This window comes from Perna viridis, chromosome 6 (assembly GCF_037379345.1).
Source record: "Perna viridis isolate PV_CMFRI_1.1 ecotype Kerala chromosome 6, ASM3737934v1, whole genome shotgun sequence".
Lineage (NCBI taxonomy): Eukaryota > Metazoa > Mollusca > Bivalvia > Mytilida > Mytilidae > Perna > Perna viridis.
Genome location: NC_142450.1, coordinates 36,016,187 through 36,035,469, shown reverse-complemented (window position 1 = coordinate 36,035,469; position 19,283 = coordinate 36,016,187). Strand labels below are relative to the sequence as shown.

The following is a 19,283-nucleotide window of genomic DNA, read 5'->3' as shown; positions in this document are numbered from 1 at the left end:
GATGAATCTTTAACATTGACCTGTTATGATATTTACCAGCCTTTTTAGCATTGATCTGTTACGAAATTCACCAACCTTGGCCGAAGGATGTTCAGATTTTCTGTTTACCATAGTCATTACTACATGACAGCACATCAGTACCATGATACTTCACTTAAACATTGATTGTTCTAAATGGAAAAAAATACACTTTATAAGTGTTTAAGATATATACCTTGGCTATTGTTAATACATGTACTGGTAGTCACAATAGTGGTCTAAATGTAAGAGTGCCAATTAAAAACTGGCAATTTGTTATATATTTGGGAAAGCAGTTTCTGGAATTTTCTATTTCATCCCTAAATAGCAAGTTAGCACCTAACTACACAAAAGTAACAAATGCATAGTAAAGAAAACAAGTTAAACCATAACAAAAATAAATGAGATTACACATATTTTTATGCAAACCTCAAAGCCCTTGTTGCTTCTATTTATGCCAACACCCTGATATATACTTAATTATAAAGCTTGTAAGCTTATTATGCTTCACATTCAAATCGCAGTGTTTCTTAGATGAATTGGAGAGATGGATCTGCTTATACTATTTCAAAAGTACATTATTTGGAATGTTAGAAAAAGAGTTAAATATTAATTTTAAAAGATGTATAAAAATTATTTGTAGTAAGTTAGGGTTGACAATTCTCTTGTTTTTGTTAAGAGTAAGGCACAGACCATTTTCTTCTCGAGGGGTGGGGGGAGGGCTGGGATTTTATGTTAAGTTAGACAATTTTTTCAGTAGCAGCTGTAGTTGACAAAATTTATCTGAAAATCTACATTATCAATTAATGGGGAATTATTGAATCTGATTTTATTTTTGACCATGACTGAGGAAAATAATTCTTTTTTGCTCAGATTGGGAATAATTTGTTTTTTTTTTCTCAAAATAATCCCAGCCTCCCCTTTTTCCCCCTTAGTACGTTAATGGTCAGAGCCAAATTAACTTAGCTTGGTTAGTATTGGATACTTGTATTAATATTTTTACTCATTTTCTATTGTCTAAAATAGTTTGGATAGAACAAATCCTTAGCAAGTGCAACAAATGTGGAAAACACCTCAGGCATGGAGTGAAAATGTTGCCTATGGTGTAAAAAAATAATGTAAGAAAATTGAATTTTGAGAAAGAGTTCAGATTCAGTTTGATAACTGTCTTGTGTTTATCAATTCATATACCTGAAATGGTTATTAGGACAAAATTTTCAGGATGAAATCCACCTAACACCGTCTATCCTCTACAGTTCTCGCTACTACAGTAAAAGTACGCATGCGTCGATCATTGTTGAAATTGACAACCAAGTACACGAGTATTGAAATGCAGAAAAATGGATAAATCGTCAGTTAAAAGCAAAGATCGAGATGTATATCTCGACTCAGACCTCAAAGGTATAACTCAGAATTAGTCAGTATTGTTTTCTAAGCCGCTTGCGCCGGAGATACGGCTATCGAGGAGGGAAAGTTCCTATATAAGGCAATAAGCCTTCGATTTGTCAATTTTGAAATCATGGGTTGGGAATGAGTGGATAATATATGAGAACATCAAGTCACTTAACCGAAGAACAATTCCTGTTCACATGTAGCCTCACTGCTTGGTAATTGATGTATAACAAAATTATTTTCTGTTGGAACTCGGTTGTTGCCAATGTTGGCAAACAATCAAAGAAACAGTCGAAATGTGACCATAGGCTTTGTGCAAATGTAAATTTATTGATGACTTAATGTTATTTGCTACTATGGAAAATATAAAGGTAACATCCAATCATAACAAATCAGTGAAGTATGTGCATCTTTGTATCTCTAAAGAAGAAACTTTTCTCATAGAATTGCTGGGAAGTCAAAATAAAAGATTTGAGATCAAAGTAGCTGGGCCTAGGGGTACTTTTAATTTAAATTTATAAAAAATATTATGAGAGGACATGACTTGACTCACAAAATTATCTCCTTGCCACCAACATAATACTGCTCAGTAACAAGCTAGCAACAAATTCAGCTAAATTAATCCAGTAGTCAGTAAGGTGGCTATATAAATCTACTACCTACTGCATTTGTAGGCCTTCTTAATACACTTTCTCCCCTTAAAAGTCTTCATACCATGAATGACATCCAAACCTTGTAGGTTTTTCAATTGGGCACCAAACTTGATTTTACTCATAAAATTATACCATTGCACCTGGGGATCAAACCCTAAACTGCTCTGTGACAGTCCAACGACAAACCAATTTGGTTAAAGAATAAAGTGTAAGAGAAGATTTGGGTGGTTATGCTTTACATGTGTTGAGTGAATGTGTCCTGATGGCGAAGAGCCAACTATATTATAGTGTCAAGCAGAACTTTTGCATGTAATCTCCAGTTCATCAGGACAAATGTTTGTTCCACTGCGACTGAATTCTGGCTAATGAGATCAGATACGATGTTCAGATACTACAATTTAAAAATTAAAATGTTAACTGTGCATGATGAAGCCAAGCAGAATTTATGCACTGAAAATCCATGGTCAGGGGCTATGTTTTCCAATCCTAGTCTAATTCAGACCCAGTAGAAAGTGTTTCTTGGAAAGGTTTATTTTATTCACTAGTACCTCTCGGTTGGTATGATATCTCTTTGTAAGAATGGGAAAGGCTATCATGCAATTTCCAGTAGGTTAAAGAAGCTTGTTTGAAATTATCACAATATAATTAAGTTCAAAAGTTCCAATCATTATGCTGTTCTTGCATAATGGTAGCTGCGGAGTGTAGCTCTTAAGGTTATTTTTAGCTCACCTGGCCAAAAGGCTGTGTGAGCTATTGCCATCGCTATGTGTCCTTCATCTGTCGTCATCCTCCGTAATCTTTTTTCAAGCATCTTCACCTCTGCAACTACTAAACAGATTGTAACCAAATTTTGCATGAATGTTCTTATGGGTACTTTTTAACAATCCTTATGTGGGGATTTTTGATCTGGCATAAAACTTGGCTGCTGTCACTAAAAATAGACCATAGGGATCAGATTGCAGATTTATGCACATAACTCAAAAACAGTTGGATTTACCTGAAATCTGGCGGGGAGTATAATTGTTCAGCATGACGAGTTGGACCTATGCTGAAATTTTCAGAAAGATCCAGACAGATGAATTAGTTATGGGTCCTGAAATGGATTTTTTAAAAATCTTTACCTTTATTTTTGCATTGAATTTGTGAGGGGATTTTCGTTATATTGAAAAACATGGCAGCTGTTACTAAAGATAAAACAAAGGGTCATACAGAGGTTTTTCACATACATCTCCAAAACTGTTAGGTTTAGCCAAATTCTTTCAATTGCCAATATGATCCTTATTTAAGGCCTACAAAAGTCTGTGTGGGTTCAAAGATGTGGGACGACTTCTTGTTAGAGTTATTGTCCTTGAAAAGTGAAAAATGACATTTTTTTAACAGTTTTAAGCCAATATCATGTAAACTATGGTAGACAGAAACTTTCAATTGATGAAATGATCCTTGTGATAACTCTTACCAAAAGTCTGCTGGGATCAAGGTCTCACTGACCACTTCTAATGTTTCCATTACTTTGTTTTACTGTGACATGACAAATGACATCTTAAAGTTACATACCATTGCAAAGCTCGGGAAATAAGGCTTTCAAAATCATTATGCTAATGGTATGATGATTGTAGAAATTCTTCACAAAATTTACTTGAATAAATAACAGGGATCGCGCTGGGCTTCGCCAATGTCACAATTTGGGATTATTTATTTGAAGGCAAAAATGTGGATTTTCAGTATTATTATAATACTGAAAATCCACATTTTTACCTTTTCTGCTAACTGACAGCATGGAGGCAAATTAATCACACATGTAAACAATATTCATTCACTTTTGTAGTAAATTACAATTATGATTTTAAAGTACACATTTTCAGTTTTATTTTGACTGCTTTTAATCAGAATATATACAAATAATGCACTTACAATGCATAGGTCTAGGTTCAGTGTGTTTTTGATACTACATAGGGGGGTGGCCATTTGATCCGGAAGTGGTTAGTGAGACCCAACTTGGGAAAGGTTGTCAGACTCCTTGTTAGAGTTATTGCCCTTGAAAGGTGGAAAATGGTGTTACTAGCAAATTTAGGCAAAAATCTTGAAAACTATTATAGATTGAAACTTTCGATTGATGAAATGATCCTTATTATAAGTCCTACCAAAGTCTACTTGAGTAAAAATTGTCGGACAAGTCACAACTCCTTGTTCGAGTTATTGCCATTGAAAGGCAAAAATGAATCAGGTGAGCGATCCTGGCTCCTGAGAGCCTCCTGTTTTTATATGGTCTTGACAAAAAGGACCTTAAGAGCTATGGTTCTACAGTGGTATTATTTGTTTTATTGTATCCAATAGTTCTTCCAAGGGAAATTATTTAAGCTTCTCAGGTACACTTACAAATCTGCAAAATGTTTGGTACAAACAATGAAGCAAAAAAAATTATAATTATAAAAACATCGAACCAGCCCAGTAAAAAAGTATTTAAATTTAAAATTCAAAAGGAAAATATTGTTTTTTTATTTGTAGTGAGAAAGATGTAGTACAAAAAAATTAGGTAAATTTGTAGTTTCATCTAATTTAACTTATGTCTTAGCAGGGTGTCCCATGCATTAGATTTATATTTAAATGTAAGCCTATCTGGTGCCTGAAAACTTTTTTTGTTTTTCATAACATTTTCAAGGTATAATTTTTATTTTATATAATATACATTTACTTATTGGCTATAAGCATGCACATTTTTTCCATGATGAAGAATGGAACATCACCTAATTAAAAAGCAGTTGATGAATAAATGATGATGGTAAAATGAATGCATCAATGTACATGCATTGAATTTCATTTCAGAGACTGTCACCTCAAAGGGTAGAAAGTTGGCTTCTGCTCCAAAGCAACTAAGACGTGTAAGTACAAACATTGTTTTATCTCTTAGTAAACAAATCTTCCAATTCTATATCTCACACAAGATGATCTTAAGGACCACTATTGATGTTTATGTGTATGGAGGCTATGGTCATATTTTAAATAAAAAGGCAGGACGGTGATGTTTGGTTTAAAATTCAGGATGAACAATTTAGTAAAATTAAAAGACAGGATGTATGTCACTAGAAAAAGAATTGGGATTTAAAAGAAAATTCAGGACATTTTACATAGAGTAAAAAATAAAAAAGAATTACACTGAAAAAATAAAAAACAAGACACAAAATTTGATCCTAATACCCTCCCCCCCCAAAAAAAAAAAAAAAAAAAATCAAATGGATTGTATGTAAAAACAAATAAAAACTACATCTTGATTTAAACATAACAAATCAGGCTTTTACCTGTATATCAGTAATTTAGGACTGTTCACATATACATCAAGTATAATTGGTATTAATTAGACAGAGATAATACACTCTAAAATGAATATCCATTATGCAAATAAATATGAATTAAAGTTTGGTTGCAACTTGTCTACATGAGACAAACTTGAAATATTGATTGTTAGTTTATTATTGTAACAGGATTTTATTTGTTCTGAAAGAAAACCTGAATTGGAGTAAAATATAAAAAAGGAAATGTAGTATGATTGCCCATGAGATAGTCATCCACCAAAAAAGCCAAGAACATTTAAACTTCTACTTCACACAGTCTCCAATGATGGGCAAAACCCATATAAAATGTTCATTTAAAGAACTTATTTAATACTGTACTGCAGTTAATACTGGGAGTTAATGCTGTTGTCTGAGGTACAAATTAGCTATACTGAAGACACATTTTAAATCTTTTGGTTATGCAATTATCAATAATCTGTTTTTTCAGACATTATTGACATCTAACCCCGAATCAGATGAAGGGAGAGTCTCAGCTGCAATAGAAATACAGAGATCATGGAGAGGATACAGAAGTCGGTATGAACTACAATTACTGGTAGTCTTAAGCTAAATTTCACGCATAAACTATTTAGTTGTGTTATTTTGTTGTACTAAGGTTTCAAGATTTTTAGTACATCAATGTATCATTTTCTAATTTTCAAAACATTACTCTCATTTGTGCCCTTATACCAATTTCTCCCTCTTTAATAACAGAAAGTGATAATTTGACTGTCTACAATTTCAAAACTTTAGTACAATAAATTTGAACAGTGGGAATTTTAAGTTATCCAACAAGTGCACTGTTATTGTACTTATGTTCATGGGTACTCAATTTTATGATTATTGGTCTATGAACATAATCATGGGTACTTATTTTTGTGGAAATAGTAGTTTTTGCATGAAGAATAATGGTAAAAATTCTCTTTCACATGAACTTATTTTCTCAGATTGTGCATGACTGCAAAATTTCTGAATATAAGTACAACTACAGTAATTTTGCATATTAATGGTATTGATAGAACTTTTTTTTTTCAGTGAATCAACATGAACTAGAGAAATGCTTGACTGATCTACTATAGATTTGTTTTGACTCATCACTTCTTTTTTCAAGATAGTTTTTAGATACTTAGCATAGTAATTGTTTAGCCTTGGGGGAGTGCATATGTGTTCTCCCCATTGAAAAGAAAAAGTACCATTAAAAATGATTATAGTGTTATATTTCAATACATATGTAGTTCCGATAAAATATCCAAATCATAATTTGCAACAGTTTGAGAAATCTATTTTTGTGTCAAACGTGATCTTTTTTACTAATAAAATTTGGATTGAACCTAAAGGATAATTTCTATTTTGATTGAAAGGATCAGTATAAAGATGTTTAGGAATTTCTGCAGTTGCATTAGAGTACTGAAGTATTCATTTATTTAAAAGGGCTGGTGTATATGGTGCAGTAAACCCTAAGATTAGTAACACAGCAGTGTACAGTGGTAGCAGACCTTTGGCTGACAGAGAGAAAGAATTTGAAGCTGTGGAGGAAATGGTTGGTGATGAAGGGTTCAAATTTACTTTTGGAATGTAAACATTTAAGTGACAGGTTTTTTCCCTACAGAAACATTCTCAAAATAATCACATGATAATTACATGGTAATCATTTGCTATTTACTAATGATAGCCTTATGATTGTCAGATGATATGTAAATATTGGCTTGCTCACATATGCTTAACAAATGTGAAAAACATGATTATCAAATAATAATTATATGATAACCAATTAACCATTTGTAGACTGAAACATATGTTAATTATGTCACACTCAATTTGTATTATAATTGTATTTGCAATTCATATGATTCTTACGTATTGCATTCATATTTAGAGCATTGGAAACACTTTAAAAAAATTTAAAAAAATAGAAAATAATAAAGTTGAGGCTAAAAATAATATGTTAGGTTCTCAGGCACCGCCGCATCCCTAAAAACCCTCCTGCATCCAATTTTTATTATGGTAAAATTCGTAAATTTTATATCCGTTTCAGAAATTTTCATGTCCAGTCAGGAATTGACTTTTAATTAGTTATGGAATCATCTGCACGCTTGACATAAATGTAAAAAGTATGTTATGTGAATGAGGCTGTTATTTAGAATTGATCAGTAAAAACGACAGTTTGTTTTGTGGCAGAGAGATGGCTTTTATTTGTTGCCACATCTCATATTCCAGTGAAGTTTTAATGCTATGGAGTATTTTATTTAAGTTTTGAACATCCTGTACATTTACAGAATTGTTCAATTCGATGAAATTTCCTCGAAAAAAAAAAAAGAAAACATGCTTCTGTTAAAAAAAAAGCCTCCCTCCCGCATCAGTTTTTTTTTTAAAAAAGTGGCCTGAGAACCTAGACTTTTTTTTGTATGGTCTAAACTGTTGAATTTTTATATTCCTTTACTTATCAAAATTGCAAAATAACCCTGTGTACAGTTTGACAACTTTTTGGGGTTTCTTTATTCAGGAAGAAGTTATTGGACCTCCCAAAGAGGAAAAGTTAAGGATATATTATGAGGATTATCTTATAGAGATGCAAGAAATAGACGACCCTGGTCCTATTATGTCGTAAGTAATGGAAGAATATTAACTATGCTGTTTCAACGTCTAAATATTCTAAGTTGATGAAATACTTTTTATACCCCTACTAGCAAAATTGGGGTGTATAGTTATAGGGGTACCTGTGCGTCCATCTGTTCTTCCCTTACACAGAGAGCTGTTCATCTCTCATCCATTACTTTTCCTACACCACTCAGTTGAATTGAATGAAACTTTCACATAACGGTAATCTTTAATACATATTCACATTTTGCATGTACCATTTTAGATTATGAGCCATAACAACTTATGTCAAAGTGTGTCTGTTATTGTATAGATGAGGGGAATTAAGTTAACATTGCTAACAGTTTTTCTAGTTTTTAAGTTATATTCTAATGTTTAGTTATTATCAGAACAAGTCTCTGTCACAACATCTATAGAAGATGTTTCTTTTGAAGAAGGAACATGTAAATAGATAAGCATTTAGCAGTAGCCTTAATCTTACGTTTTTCATGTACACAGGCAAAATTATTTCACATAATTTTCACATGAATTTCACATGATTTTCAACTGCATTGAGCAAATATACTTTGTGGTAGAGTTCACATGAAATTCAGGTGAATCGTGCCATCACATGAAATTTGGGTGAAATGTTTGCATGAAATTTGTGTCAAGTGAATTTCACATGAAAATCATGTTAATATCATGTGAAGTTCCCATTAATTTCATGTGAAGCTTGATTAACATGAATTTCATGTGAAAAATATTTGGCTGTGTAAATCACAATTTTGCATGCAGAGCTTCTTTTGTTTTATCAATTGCTGTTTCTTCTATTGCTATTGCTACATTGCTGATACAAAACCTCTTATGTTTTTGATAGGACAGTGCTAATGAGAAGTTCATTTCTTGATCATTTCAGGTTTAAAGAATTTTGCGCTATTTACATACAAAACTGGTGGATGAAACACAGAGAAAGAGTTGAAAAGACTAAAGAGTCTCCACAGGAACAGATCAGGATTTATGGTAGCGTCCCTGCTTCCAATCAGGCAGCTCCTACCAAAGTTCCAGGGCCTCCCATTCCACAACAAGTCTCCCGACCTCGTAGACCTCTTACAGAGAGAACAGCTGCCACTGTCATACAGAGAGCTTGGAGAAAACATATAGTTAGGAAAATCTTTTCATATGTCCTTAGCATTACAAAAAACTTAACTTTATTTTCAGTTAACTGATGTATATTACTTCTTTGATAATTATATTAGAACCATTAGTTTGGGAGTAGATGGTAAAACACTTCATGAAAGTTAAGTGTTAAGAAGCACAAAGGTTAAGTGTATGATGTTTCAAAGGGGACTTACAAGTATAGGATACTAGAAGACTATATAAAGTAACTGACAATATATTGACCTTCTTAATTTTGATATGCTTTTATTATTCCCTCACAAAGAAAATGAGGGTTAATACATGTTTTTCAGTCTGTCTGTCTTTATGTATTTTGATCTGTCCACACATCTTACCAGAACAATATTGCCTAAATTGCGCTCAATGAATTTGCATGAACTATACAGAATGTTTAGGCATTATATGAAAATATAATTAAACTCAGATCATGACAAGGGGAGATTATCCAATGTAAGAGTTTTGTATGTTCACATCTGGTAAACTCAACTCCTAAACTGTTAAATGGTATTTGATGAATCTTTATAGGGAGGTAAGATGTTATATTAAGATGTGCCTGTAGGAGGATAGTAATTGTAAGAAAGTAATTGTTTGAACCTTGCAATTTCTTCCATGGCAGTGTTAGGTGGATTATTCTTTTTATGAGGTTGCTCTTGGTATTTCTTATTTTTAACAAATTTATTTGCAAACTTCAAATATAGAATTGACACAAGTTAATTTATGTTTAATGATGAAGTCTTTTCCTACTATCATGCTCAAATGTATAAATCAATATGCTTTTCATTATAGGATATTCAAGTATACAGATATTATAGAGATTTGATAAACTTCAAAGCTCGAGGAAATCCCGCATTAATGTTACGATGTATTAATCCCAATGAAGCAAAGCTGTTAGATAGTGCTTCTGGTGTTCATGTCAAATTTAGGCTGGCTGGGGTTAGTATATAATATAAAAATCCAAAAACTTTATGGCTTTATTTAGATTACTGGTAATTCCAACTATTCTTAAATATATATAGTGCTATTCTTTTTGTTCCTTTGGCATACTAAAAACATCTAAGTTATGTAGTAATTAAAATGAATAATTATTTACTTTATGTTGGCATTTTGTTCAATTCGATTACATTGTATGTTTTCAGGAATTTGATTACTCAAAGTACATGGTATATTTTCAGGAACGGTTTCCTCCCAATATATACTACAAGATCTTTACCCACAGACCTATTCAGGATATGTGTGCTAATAGTCCCAAAAATTACACATGTTCTACTGTGAAACTACAGATGGGTAAAGATGTCCATAGTAAAGTTAGAGGTGCTCCTGAGATCGCAGGTAGGTTCCATTTCTAGGTTCATTTATATACATCTAATATTTTGTGGTATATTCTGTGCTTTAGAGTAGCTGTTTACCACATATATATAAATTATAAATATTACAGGCAAATAAGAGAGTAATATATTTCAGTTTTGTAAAATGATGAGTAAAAAGTTTAAACAATTAAAGTATAAAACATTAGTAAGGCTATATTGATTTTATTCTCATTTATCTACTCTGTAATAAAATATGCCTTGATCTTTCCAAAGTAATTTTATTCTTTTTCAAAGGTGGCATCATTTAGTCTTTAGTGAAGAAAAATGAGCCATGTTGGGAATTTAAAGCTCTCAGATATACTGCTGTTGTAATGATTTTGAAAATAAAAAAAAAAAACAATGTGTTGGGGAACTATGTAAAGTGTTGTAATAATGGTAATAGTTTCTTTCTCAACTTCAAAACCACCATTATTCTTTTTAAAGTAATACATATATAATTCAATGCTTAGTGTACCTGAAAAAACTTTTTTTTTAATTATCATGAAATTTGGATTTATAAAATTTTTCTTTTAAGACAAAAATGATTGGTACAAAAGAACTGATAATAATGGTTGGAGATTGGTGTCTGATCGCCTGATACACCATCTTATGGCTGACCCAGTTACCTGGGAAACATCTCATAAAAAATATGAATTTAATCATGATAAGGTAGGTACCCTTACAATGAAATAGCTGGCCTAAATGTACGGGTAAGCAGGAAATGATATGGTCTTATTCATGTACACACAACCTGTATGATATATTTAACTGAAAATACTTTGAGGATACATGGCCATTTATTAATTCAAACTTGAAAAACATGTCTTGTCAGAACCTATCTTACTCATTAATTTCAGATACAAAGAATTCAAGACGTTGCAAAGAGAAAGAAACAGAGGAAAATAGATTGGATGAAGAAAATGTAATTTTAAAATATAATGAAAAAAATATTTCTTTTTTGAGTATCAATCTTTTTAGTTTTATTTGTAAAATTCTATTTGTTTGTAAAATTTAATATAGTTGAACATTTTTAAAAAAAACATTGACACTATCAAATAATTAGTAGTTGTATAAAAAAGAAAAAAACCTGCCAAAAAAAAATTGTTTTACAAAACCCCTGCAAAAATGCATTGATATACAAAAGAGTTAAAAATATATCACACTTTTCATGTATTATGTTCAATTAATATTATGCATGTATTCATTTTACTGTGGTTTTTGGAAGAGGTAAGATGAATTATTTTAATATAAGTGCGATTTTTTTCTGATTCTAATTTTTACCCATTTTGCCCACAGCAATAAATAGTGGAAATAATTAGTGCACCTTAATGAAATTATTACATTTACAGTCTATATATGATCTTTAGGTACAAAGATGGTATGCTTAAGGCAAAATCTGATGACCCTGAAACCATCAACCTGATAGAGGGCGCTGCTGCAGGGATGGTAGCAACAGTAGAAAAAATGGGTCCAGATGCATTGGAAGATTGGGAAGTGGATGAACTTCTGGACTGGACAACCAGTCTTAATTTTGACGAGTATGTGATCAGAAGCATCTCAAATAGATTATAGAAGTAACATTTCTAAAAAGTGTCTTGACTGTTCATTTCTCCTTGAATAAGTGTAAATTGCAAATTTTGGCATTTTAATTTAACTTGTTAATGGGTACTTATGTTGGGTTTTACTTTTTTGTGACATTACTTTACTTCAATGTTATTGTATTGGGCAAAATTGCTTTAATTTTTCAGATACTTGAACTCATGGAAGGAAGTTGCAACAAGTGCAAATTCAGAGAAATTTATGGGTATGTAGGGTAATTGAATGTAATTTGTTTCCTTTAAGGAAGGAAACTACAAACAAACATATTGAAAATATTCATTACACCATTTCATTTCTTCTTCCTTTCTTTTTTTAAATCTTTTTCAGTATATCTGCCTTCATTTTTTAATTGAGTGAAAAATACATTGTACATTAACTTAGATAGAGATGACAAGCAAGCTTTATTTACAAATTTAATATATATTAAAGTTTACATCCTAGTTAAATATTTCTTTATTGAAAATGCTGAAGTTGAGGTGTTCTTTAAGATGAAATATTATTAAAAAGTTACTTGTATTGAAAGCATGAAAAAGCTAATTTAAATTCTTAAAGAATAGATGGTAGTAAAAGAAGAACAATGACTGAAATATTTTACATCACAAATCAGTGGTTAATTTCACAAAAACTTCAAAGTATTGATGTCACAATACTATTCTCTATTATGACCCTATTACTTATGATTAATTTTACACTTACGACTTTTTGTGAAATCTTCCTCTGGTTTTAATATCTGTTGACTTAATAGATTGATTGTTGATCGATTGTTGGGGTTCAACGTCCGAGCAGCAATATTTCAGCTATATTCAGACGATGAACATGAAATGGATGATAAAATGAACATGAAATGAAAAATGGGATGAGACACAAGGATAATGGGGTCAACAAATTTTGATTGCCACTGGAAATAGGGAGAGGTGGGTAGGGTCTGGCAATTTAGCCTCCTGTGGCGGAGCCCTATGGTTCCTTCTCTGGGAGAATACCACAGTAGGGTTTTTTAACGTGCGAGGAATGTGGCATCTTTCCCAACACGGTGCACCACTGTGGTTTGCGGCCAGATTTTCCGTATTATAGCCTGACAACCCCAGCATGTTACACGCCAGGGGTACCCCATCCCACCACCTGGGGCACACATCCCAGTTGCTCTGTGGGCAGAGCGTTCTAGCCTCTGGTTAGAGTTCTGAGCACTATTTAGTCACCTTTTACGACAAGCTTAGCGCTGCTGCAGGCCTTTTCTTTTGACACCCAGACCTGCAAAGGGTGACATAATAGATGTTCCCATGCTTTTGATATATGACCTTGTGTATATTCTACATTTTAAAAATATATCTGATTTTTTTGTCATTGTTTCTATATGATTGCTTCATGTTGGAGCTACAACATCAAATCTTCACAAATAATTAGATCCTATTTATGAACAATGTATTTTCACTTAATTTAAAAATTGATGTTTTGCTTCATAACTTATGTACATATCTGCTCATCAGCTGGACACTAGGCAACAGTTTTATCTGTTATTTTCATTCAAGTTTGATTTGACTTATCATTGCAAATTGTTCATTTTGTTTATTGTATCATGAAGCATAGTCCATATTTTAACAATTTTCTCCATGCTTTTGCTTTGGTATAAATTCTATTCTTGATAGTAAAATCTTAAAGTGTTCTTTCTGGGTAGGATTTTTAATTTATTATTTAAAATCCTCCAAAATAGTTCAAACAGCTGGGATAAGAAAAGCAATATTTATTAACATTTGATACTGTTAAAAAGATATGTCATATCAATGGATACATTTTAGACACAATGGAACCAGAGGTCATAGAAGGTTTGTTTACTATTGGTTCTGTGCTAGGTACCTGGGAAAATGTATTATTGATTTAACATAGTCATTTCATGGACTGAATCATAGTATCAAGTACTACACACCATAAGGAACAGGCAGAATATTATGAGGAGGGGGGGGGGGGGGCAGAAATAGAAATATCATGTATACTAGATGGAAATCAAAGCAACAATTTGTCATGTGAAATTATCAGCTTTGAAGAAAAATTTGATTGAATTCAAGTGAATTTTTGAAATTAAACCTACCATTTACTTTCACCTTTATACATATTCAGTAAACAATTTGAGTGTTTTCCCTTTTTTTCACATATAAGGTTATATTTAAGTGTTGTGAAAATGTCACTCATAGATATATAAATGTAGTACATGTAATTAAAACAACTGTTTATTTTCTAAGTAGTCTAGCGTTATGATTTATTTTAACACAAGTTTAAGGTTCACCATGAAATGACTATAAAGGTATATTAATAATTTGAAAAATTTGTATACATGTATGCTACCATTTTGACATATAAAGTTTACCAGGCTATGGTATGATAATGCTTTTTGCACTAATAATTGAATTGGTGAATTTGCTCTACAGTATATCAATGTAATACATGGGATGAGATAACCCCATGTGTACCCCTCACTGATCAACTTCAATATGATTTCTTAGGTAACTCTTAGTTAGGAATCATTTTGGAAACAACTTGTCTCTAAATAGTAATTTTATATTTTTACCACTTTTTGCAGTCATTAGGTGCTTTATTCTTCATTTTTTTGCTTACAATTATAATACAATGGAAAAAAAATTCTTATAATCTTTTATTTTACCTGTTACTGACCCACGAACAAACTCCATACAGTACAATTTACATGTACATGTGTTTACGAGTCTTGCCTTTCAAATGAGCCAACCGAAAGTAATGACTATTTAAACTATGTCAAGGCCAGTAAGGCAACTAAATCCTCTAAAATTAACCTCAATATGAACAAAATGGTCATTTTTAGCATACACAGTACCATTGTGTATTCATAAATCATAACAAAGTTGATGAGTGAGGGCTACAATCCCATGGACTATACAGGAAGGATTTATATTATTACATAATTTAATATGCAGGGATTTAATTTTATATTAACCCTTGTCATGCTGCACATTTCTGAACGAAAGTAGATTTTGATATTTTGCAAACTTATGCAAATTATATGCAAATTAGTTTCACAATGGTACTGATGCTGATTGTTATATAAAAATTAAAGATGGGTGATCACAGGGTGCGGTGGATGGGGTGAGAGGGTGGGTGAGCCAATGCGTGAAAATAGGTCTGTAACTCGACATTTCTGGGGTCATTATTTGATACCTGTAGGGTTCAAGGGGAACAAATCAGGAACCAAAGCACATTCATCCTACAGCCTGAAGACGGTGGAGGCTACTGAAGCCAAATAAAGTTTGTTACTTGTTTCTTTGTTTGTTGGGGTTTAATGTCCAAGCAGCAATATTTCAGCTATATTTAGACGATCACGAGTGGGGGGATCAGGAGCCCCCTGAAGGGTCATTTGAGTGAAAAAATGAGGATGTTTTCCAATTTTTGGCCTCTGTTTGTCCATAAACCGGAAGTAGTCAATACAAGGGGTTTTCATCAATATGGTGGTAACAGAAATCATTCTTATTTAGTTTCCAGGCGAAATAGAATACTACAGATTAATTCTGCTCTGGCGAGGGTCTGAGAAATGAACCCTACCCCCCAAAAAACTCCTGACCTCTTCTTTTAGCTTTCAAGTCATTATTTATTAACAAACTTTATATCAAATAGCCTCATTTTAAAGCACGCTGCTTGCAGATGGACACAGACTGGGCTTTCCTAAACTCAGATTTACACTGCCTGAACCGATAAAGCGGAACAAGGTCCAATTCCGAACAGGTCCGGGCATAGCATGACAAGGGTTAATATTTTGCTGTATTGTTATAGCATTTGTATTTAGCTACTGTATTATGATTTTGTGCCTTTTGTCATTTTTAGCTCACCTGGCCTAAAGCCAAGTGAGCTTATGCCATCACTTGATGCCTGTCCTCATCGTTGTTGTGGACAAATTTTCGAAAAGTTTCTCCTCTTAAACTACTAGATCGACAGGATGTAAACTTGGCATGATTATTCCTTTGAGGATTGTGCACAAAATAAGTATTGTGATTTATGATTCGTGAAAAAAACATGGGGGTCTGAAGGCATTTTTTTGCAAATTGTTCAAAAACCGTTGACTTCAGCAAAATTTTGGCAGGATAATATTATTCAGCATCAAGAGACGGACCTGTGCTTTAATTTAAGTTATTGCTCCTGAAACAGTTTTTTGGCATTTTTTGCATGTAAAATATACTTTAAAATCTTCTTCCCAAAAGCTATTTTACAGAATTCAATGAAAGTTGGCATATTTGTTACTTAGGGTATTCCACACAAAATGACTGTAAGAATTTTTGATCCATGAAGAAACATGGCCCCAGTTACTAAAAATAGAATATATGGGTCAAAACGCAGTTTTTTGCAAACAACTCAAAAGTTGTTGTCTTTGGCAAAATTCTGGCAGGGTAATATTTTTCAGCGTTATATTTGTTTGTTTGTTTGTTAGGGTTTAACGTCCGAGCAGCAATATTTCAGCTACATTCAGACGATGAACATAAAATTGATGATAAAATGAACATAAAATGATGGTGAAATGAAAAAGGGATGGGACACAAGGACAATGGGATCGACAAATTTTGATTGCCACTGGAAATAGGGAGAGGTGGGTAGGGTCTGGCAATTTAGCCTCCTGTGGCGGAGCCCTATGGTTCCTACTCCGGGAGAATACCACAGTAGGGTTCTGTAACGTGTGAGGAACATGGCATCTTTCCCAACACGGTGCACCACTATGGTTTGCGGTCAGGTTTTCCGTATTATAGCCTGACAACCCCAGCATGTAACATGCCAGGGGTACCCCATTCTACCACCTGGGGCACACATCCCAGTTGCTCTGTGGGCAGAGCGCCCTAGCCCCCGGCTAGGATTCTGAGCACTATTTAGTTGCCTTTTACAACAAGCTTAGCGCTGCTGCAGGCCTATTCTTTTAAAACCCAGACCTGCACGGGGATTCAGCATTATGAGACAGACCTATGCTGAAATTAATGTTTTGTTTGATATCTTATTGGTGTAGAAGATAAAGCATTGAATCTCGTCTAACTTTTAAAGTATTTTCTATTCACTAATCACTATATTTCAGATTTATTTTTTTAATTTATTTATTTTATCATTATTTTTTTTAAATTCTGTGATATGATTTGAGCAACAAAAATTAAAGTGTGCAGACGAAAAGTAAACGGAAAAGAAAGTAAAACATAAGCATGTAGGAATACCAAATGCAGTTCATACCTTATTTCTACTTTTTGAAAAGATATACTTAAAAAAATAATGTGTGTGTAGAATTGGTGGTAAATAATGACACTACAATATAAATTAGCATTGTGACATCGTAACTTAGGCCAAAATTTTATACATACTGGTATGATGATTTTGCAACTTTTATTCTTTGTATATAAATGGGTGCTCAGGTCTCTTGACAAGTTTTTCGGGTACCTCATATCTTTTAATCTAAAATTGGGAAACCATTTCTTTACCTGCACAGCATTCATTTCTGCTCAGAACATTTTGTGGGATGGGGGAGACATATGTTTTTGCAGACAAAAACAAACTTTAATTCATTTTGGAAAATTCCTGTTTAGAATAAATCAGCATTATCTTGTTTGAGTATTTATATGTTCCTACAGGGACATCATTTTACACAGATCCCTGTTGCACTACCATGAATACACAATGATGTGTGACATTGCATAACAAAAAATAGATCTTTAAACAATGTACATTTTCAGTTTATATAATATTACCTTGAAGAAAAAAAATGTTCATTCATGTAACTTTTAACACAGTTTTCTGTTTATGATGTGCATAAGTTGCTGTGTGGAAAAAAAAGCAAAAAATAGAATTAATATTCTTGCTTATGAATCGCAATTGTATAGTGAAAATATTTTGTAGTCTTTTACAGTCTAATCCTGAAGTTATTTCAATTTCATTTTTCCATCAAGTTTGCATCAATTCTCTAGTGCATTATACAAAATATTGCTCATAATACTACTGTACAACTAACAAAAAATGGCTTGTCAAGTAAAGAAACCCAATTTGATTTCTTCACAGAAATTAACAAATGCCAGATAAAATCCATTCCTTATATTGTCAAATCTCACAGAAAATTTTAAACTTACATAGCTTTTAATGTAGGCTATTATTTCTTTTTAGTTCTTAATTATGGAACATACAACTTAATGGTAAAGTCTTAGAAAAATGCATTTGGTGGAATAAGCATCTGTTCTTATGAAGTACCACAAAATTTCTTATATTGTGAAATCTCATAGAAAATAATACCCAACACTCTGTTTCAGAAGACAAGATGAGGATATATACAGGAGCAAACCCATATGAGTTTTCACTTTCCCCTGGTCAATCAAGATACCAGTCTACACAGCAGTCAAGGAACACACCAGCATCAAGTATATCTGGCAGGATACCAGTCAACTGATATATTGTGGTTTTATTTTTTCTTTGTAAAACTTGGCAAGATATTCAAAGTGCATTTATTGAATAGAAATTATACACAAGAAAATAATGTAAGGAAGATACATTTTTCTGTGTTTATCATTTTATACTTGCATGTTGTTTTGCTGTAATGGAATTTATTTGAAAGTTGAGTGAACCAGATTTTCATCAACTTATTACATTTCCGCCCAGTAAATTGTATGATCTTTTTACATTTTTTCCCTGTCAATTGTTATGATCTTCATGTATATCTATACAAATGATGAAGATTTTGTTTTACGTAAAACTTTTTTTTGCACATTTGTTTTAAATGTGTATCTTTAAAAAAATCCTGTTAGAACTTTGTGTATTGTAAAATTAGAACTGAGAAAATTAATATGTTTACAGTATATATAAATTTGGATTTTTAAACCATGTTTCAAGTAATAGAAGAATAGTAGGGTTATTATTGATTGGCTGAAATTGATTTCCAAAACATTGAAATTTCAGACATTGTTGAACTATATCAGATAAATCCTTACAGTAAAACACCTACCTTTTCTGTCCTTATATTTTACAATTGATTTAATTTATAGACAGGATTTATACTGAATCTGTTGAACTTAATATTTAATGATTGTGAGTTGTAACTGTTATTTATTGTGTGATAAGTAAATTATACATTTTTGTTAACATATTTTTTTTACCTGTTTTAAAGTTTTGTATTTTGATGATAATGTTATTTTGTGAATAAAAAAATTATAAATGTTCTG

At 32.3% G+C, this 19,283-nt stretch overlaps 1 protein-coding gene across 4 annotated transcripts; it reads left to right on the top strand.

The window, feature by feature from the left end:
• Nucleotides 1-764: 764 nt before the first annotated feature.
• On the top strand, nucleotides 765-19,279 carry LOC148614749 (protein MFI-like). Of its 4 annotated transcripts, none has more exons than XM_088589079.1 (14): nucleotides 765-1,419; nucleotides 4,887-4,942; nucleotides 5,841-5,929; nucleotides 6,824-6,932; nucleotides 7,896-7,996; nucleotides 8,886-9,129; nucleotides 9,932-10,078; nucleotides 10,318-10,474; nucleotides 11,027-11,160; nucleotides 11,349-11,413; nucleotides 11,859-12,029; nucleotides 12,240-12,295; nucleotides 13,884-13,910; nucleotides 18,381-19,279. In XM_088589079.1, the coding sequence occupies exons 1-14, from the start codon at nucleotides 1,359-1,361 to the stop codon at nucleotides 18,512-18,514; spliced, it is 1,551 nt and encodes a 516-aa protein (XP_088445205.1). In that variant the 5' UTR covers nucleotides 765-1,358; the 3' UTR covers nucleotides 18,515-19,279. The 4 variants fall into 4 exon arrangements, with proteins under 4 accessions (XP_088445205.1, XP_088445204.1, XP_088445207.1 ...); XM_088589078.1 differs by having other exon boundaries at nucleotides 766-1,419; nucleotides 18,378-19,279; XM_088589081.1 differs by lacking the exon at nucleotides 13,884-13,910 and having other exon boundaries at nucleotides 769-1,419.
• Nucleotides 19,280-19,283: the final 4 nt, after the last annotated feature.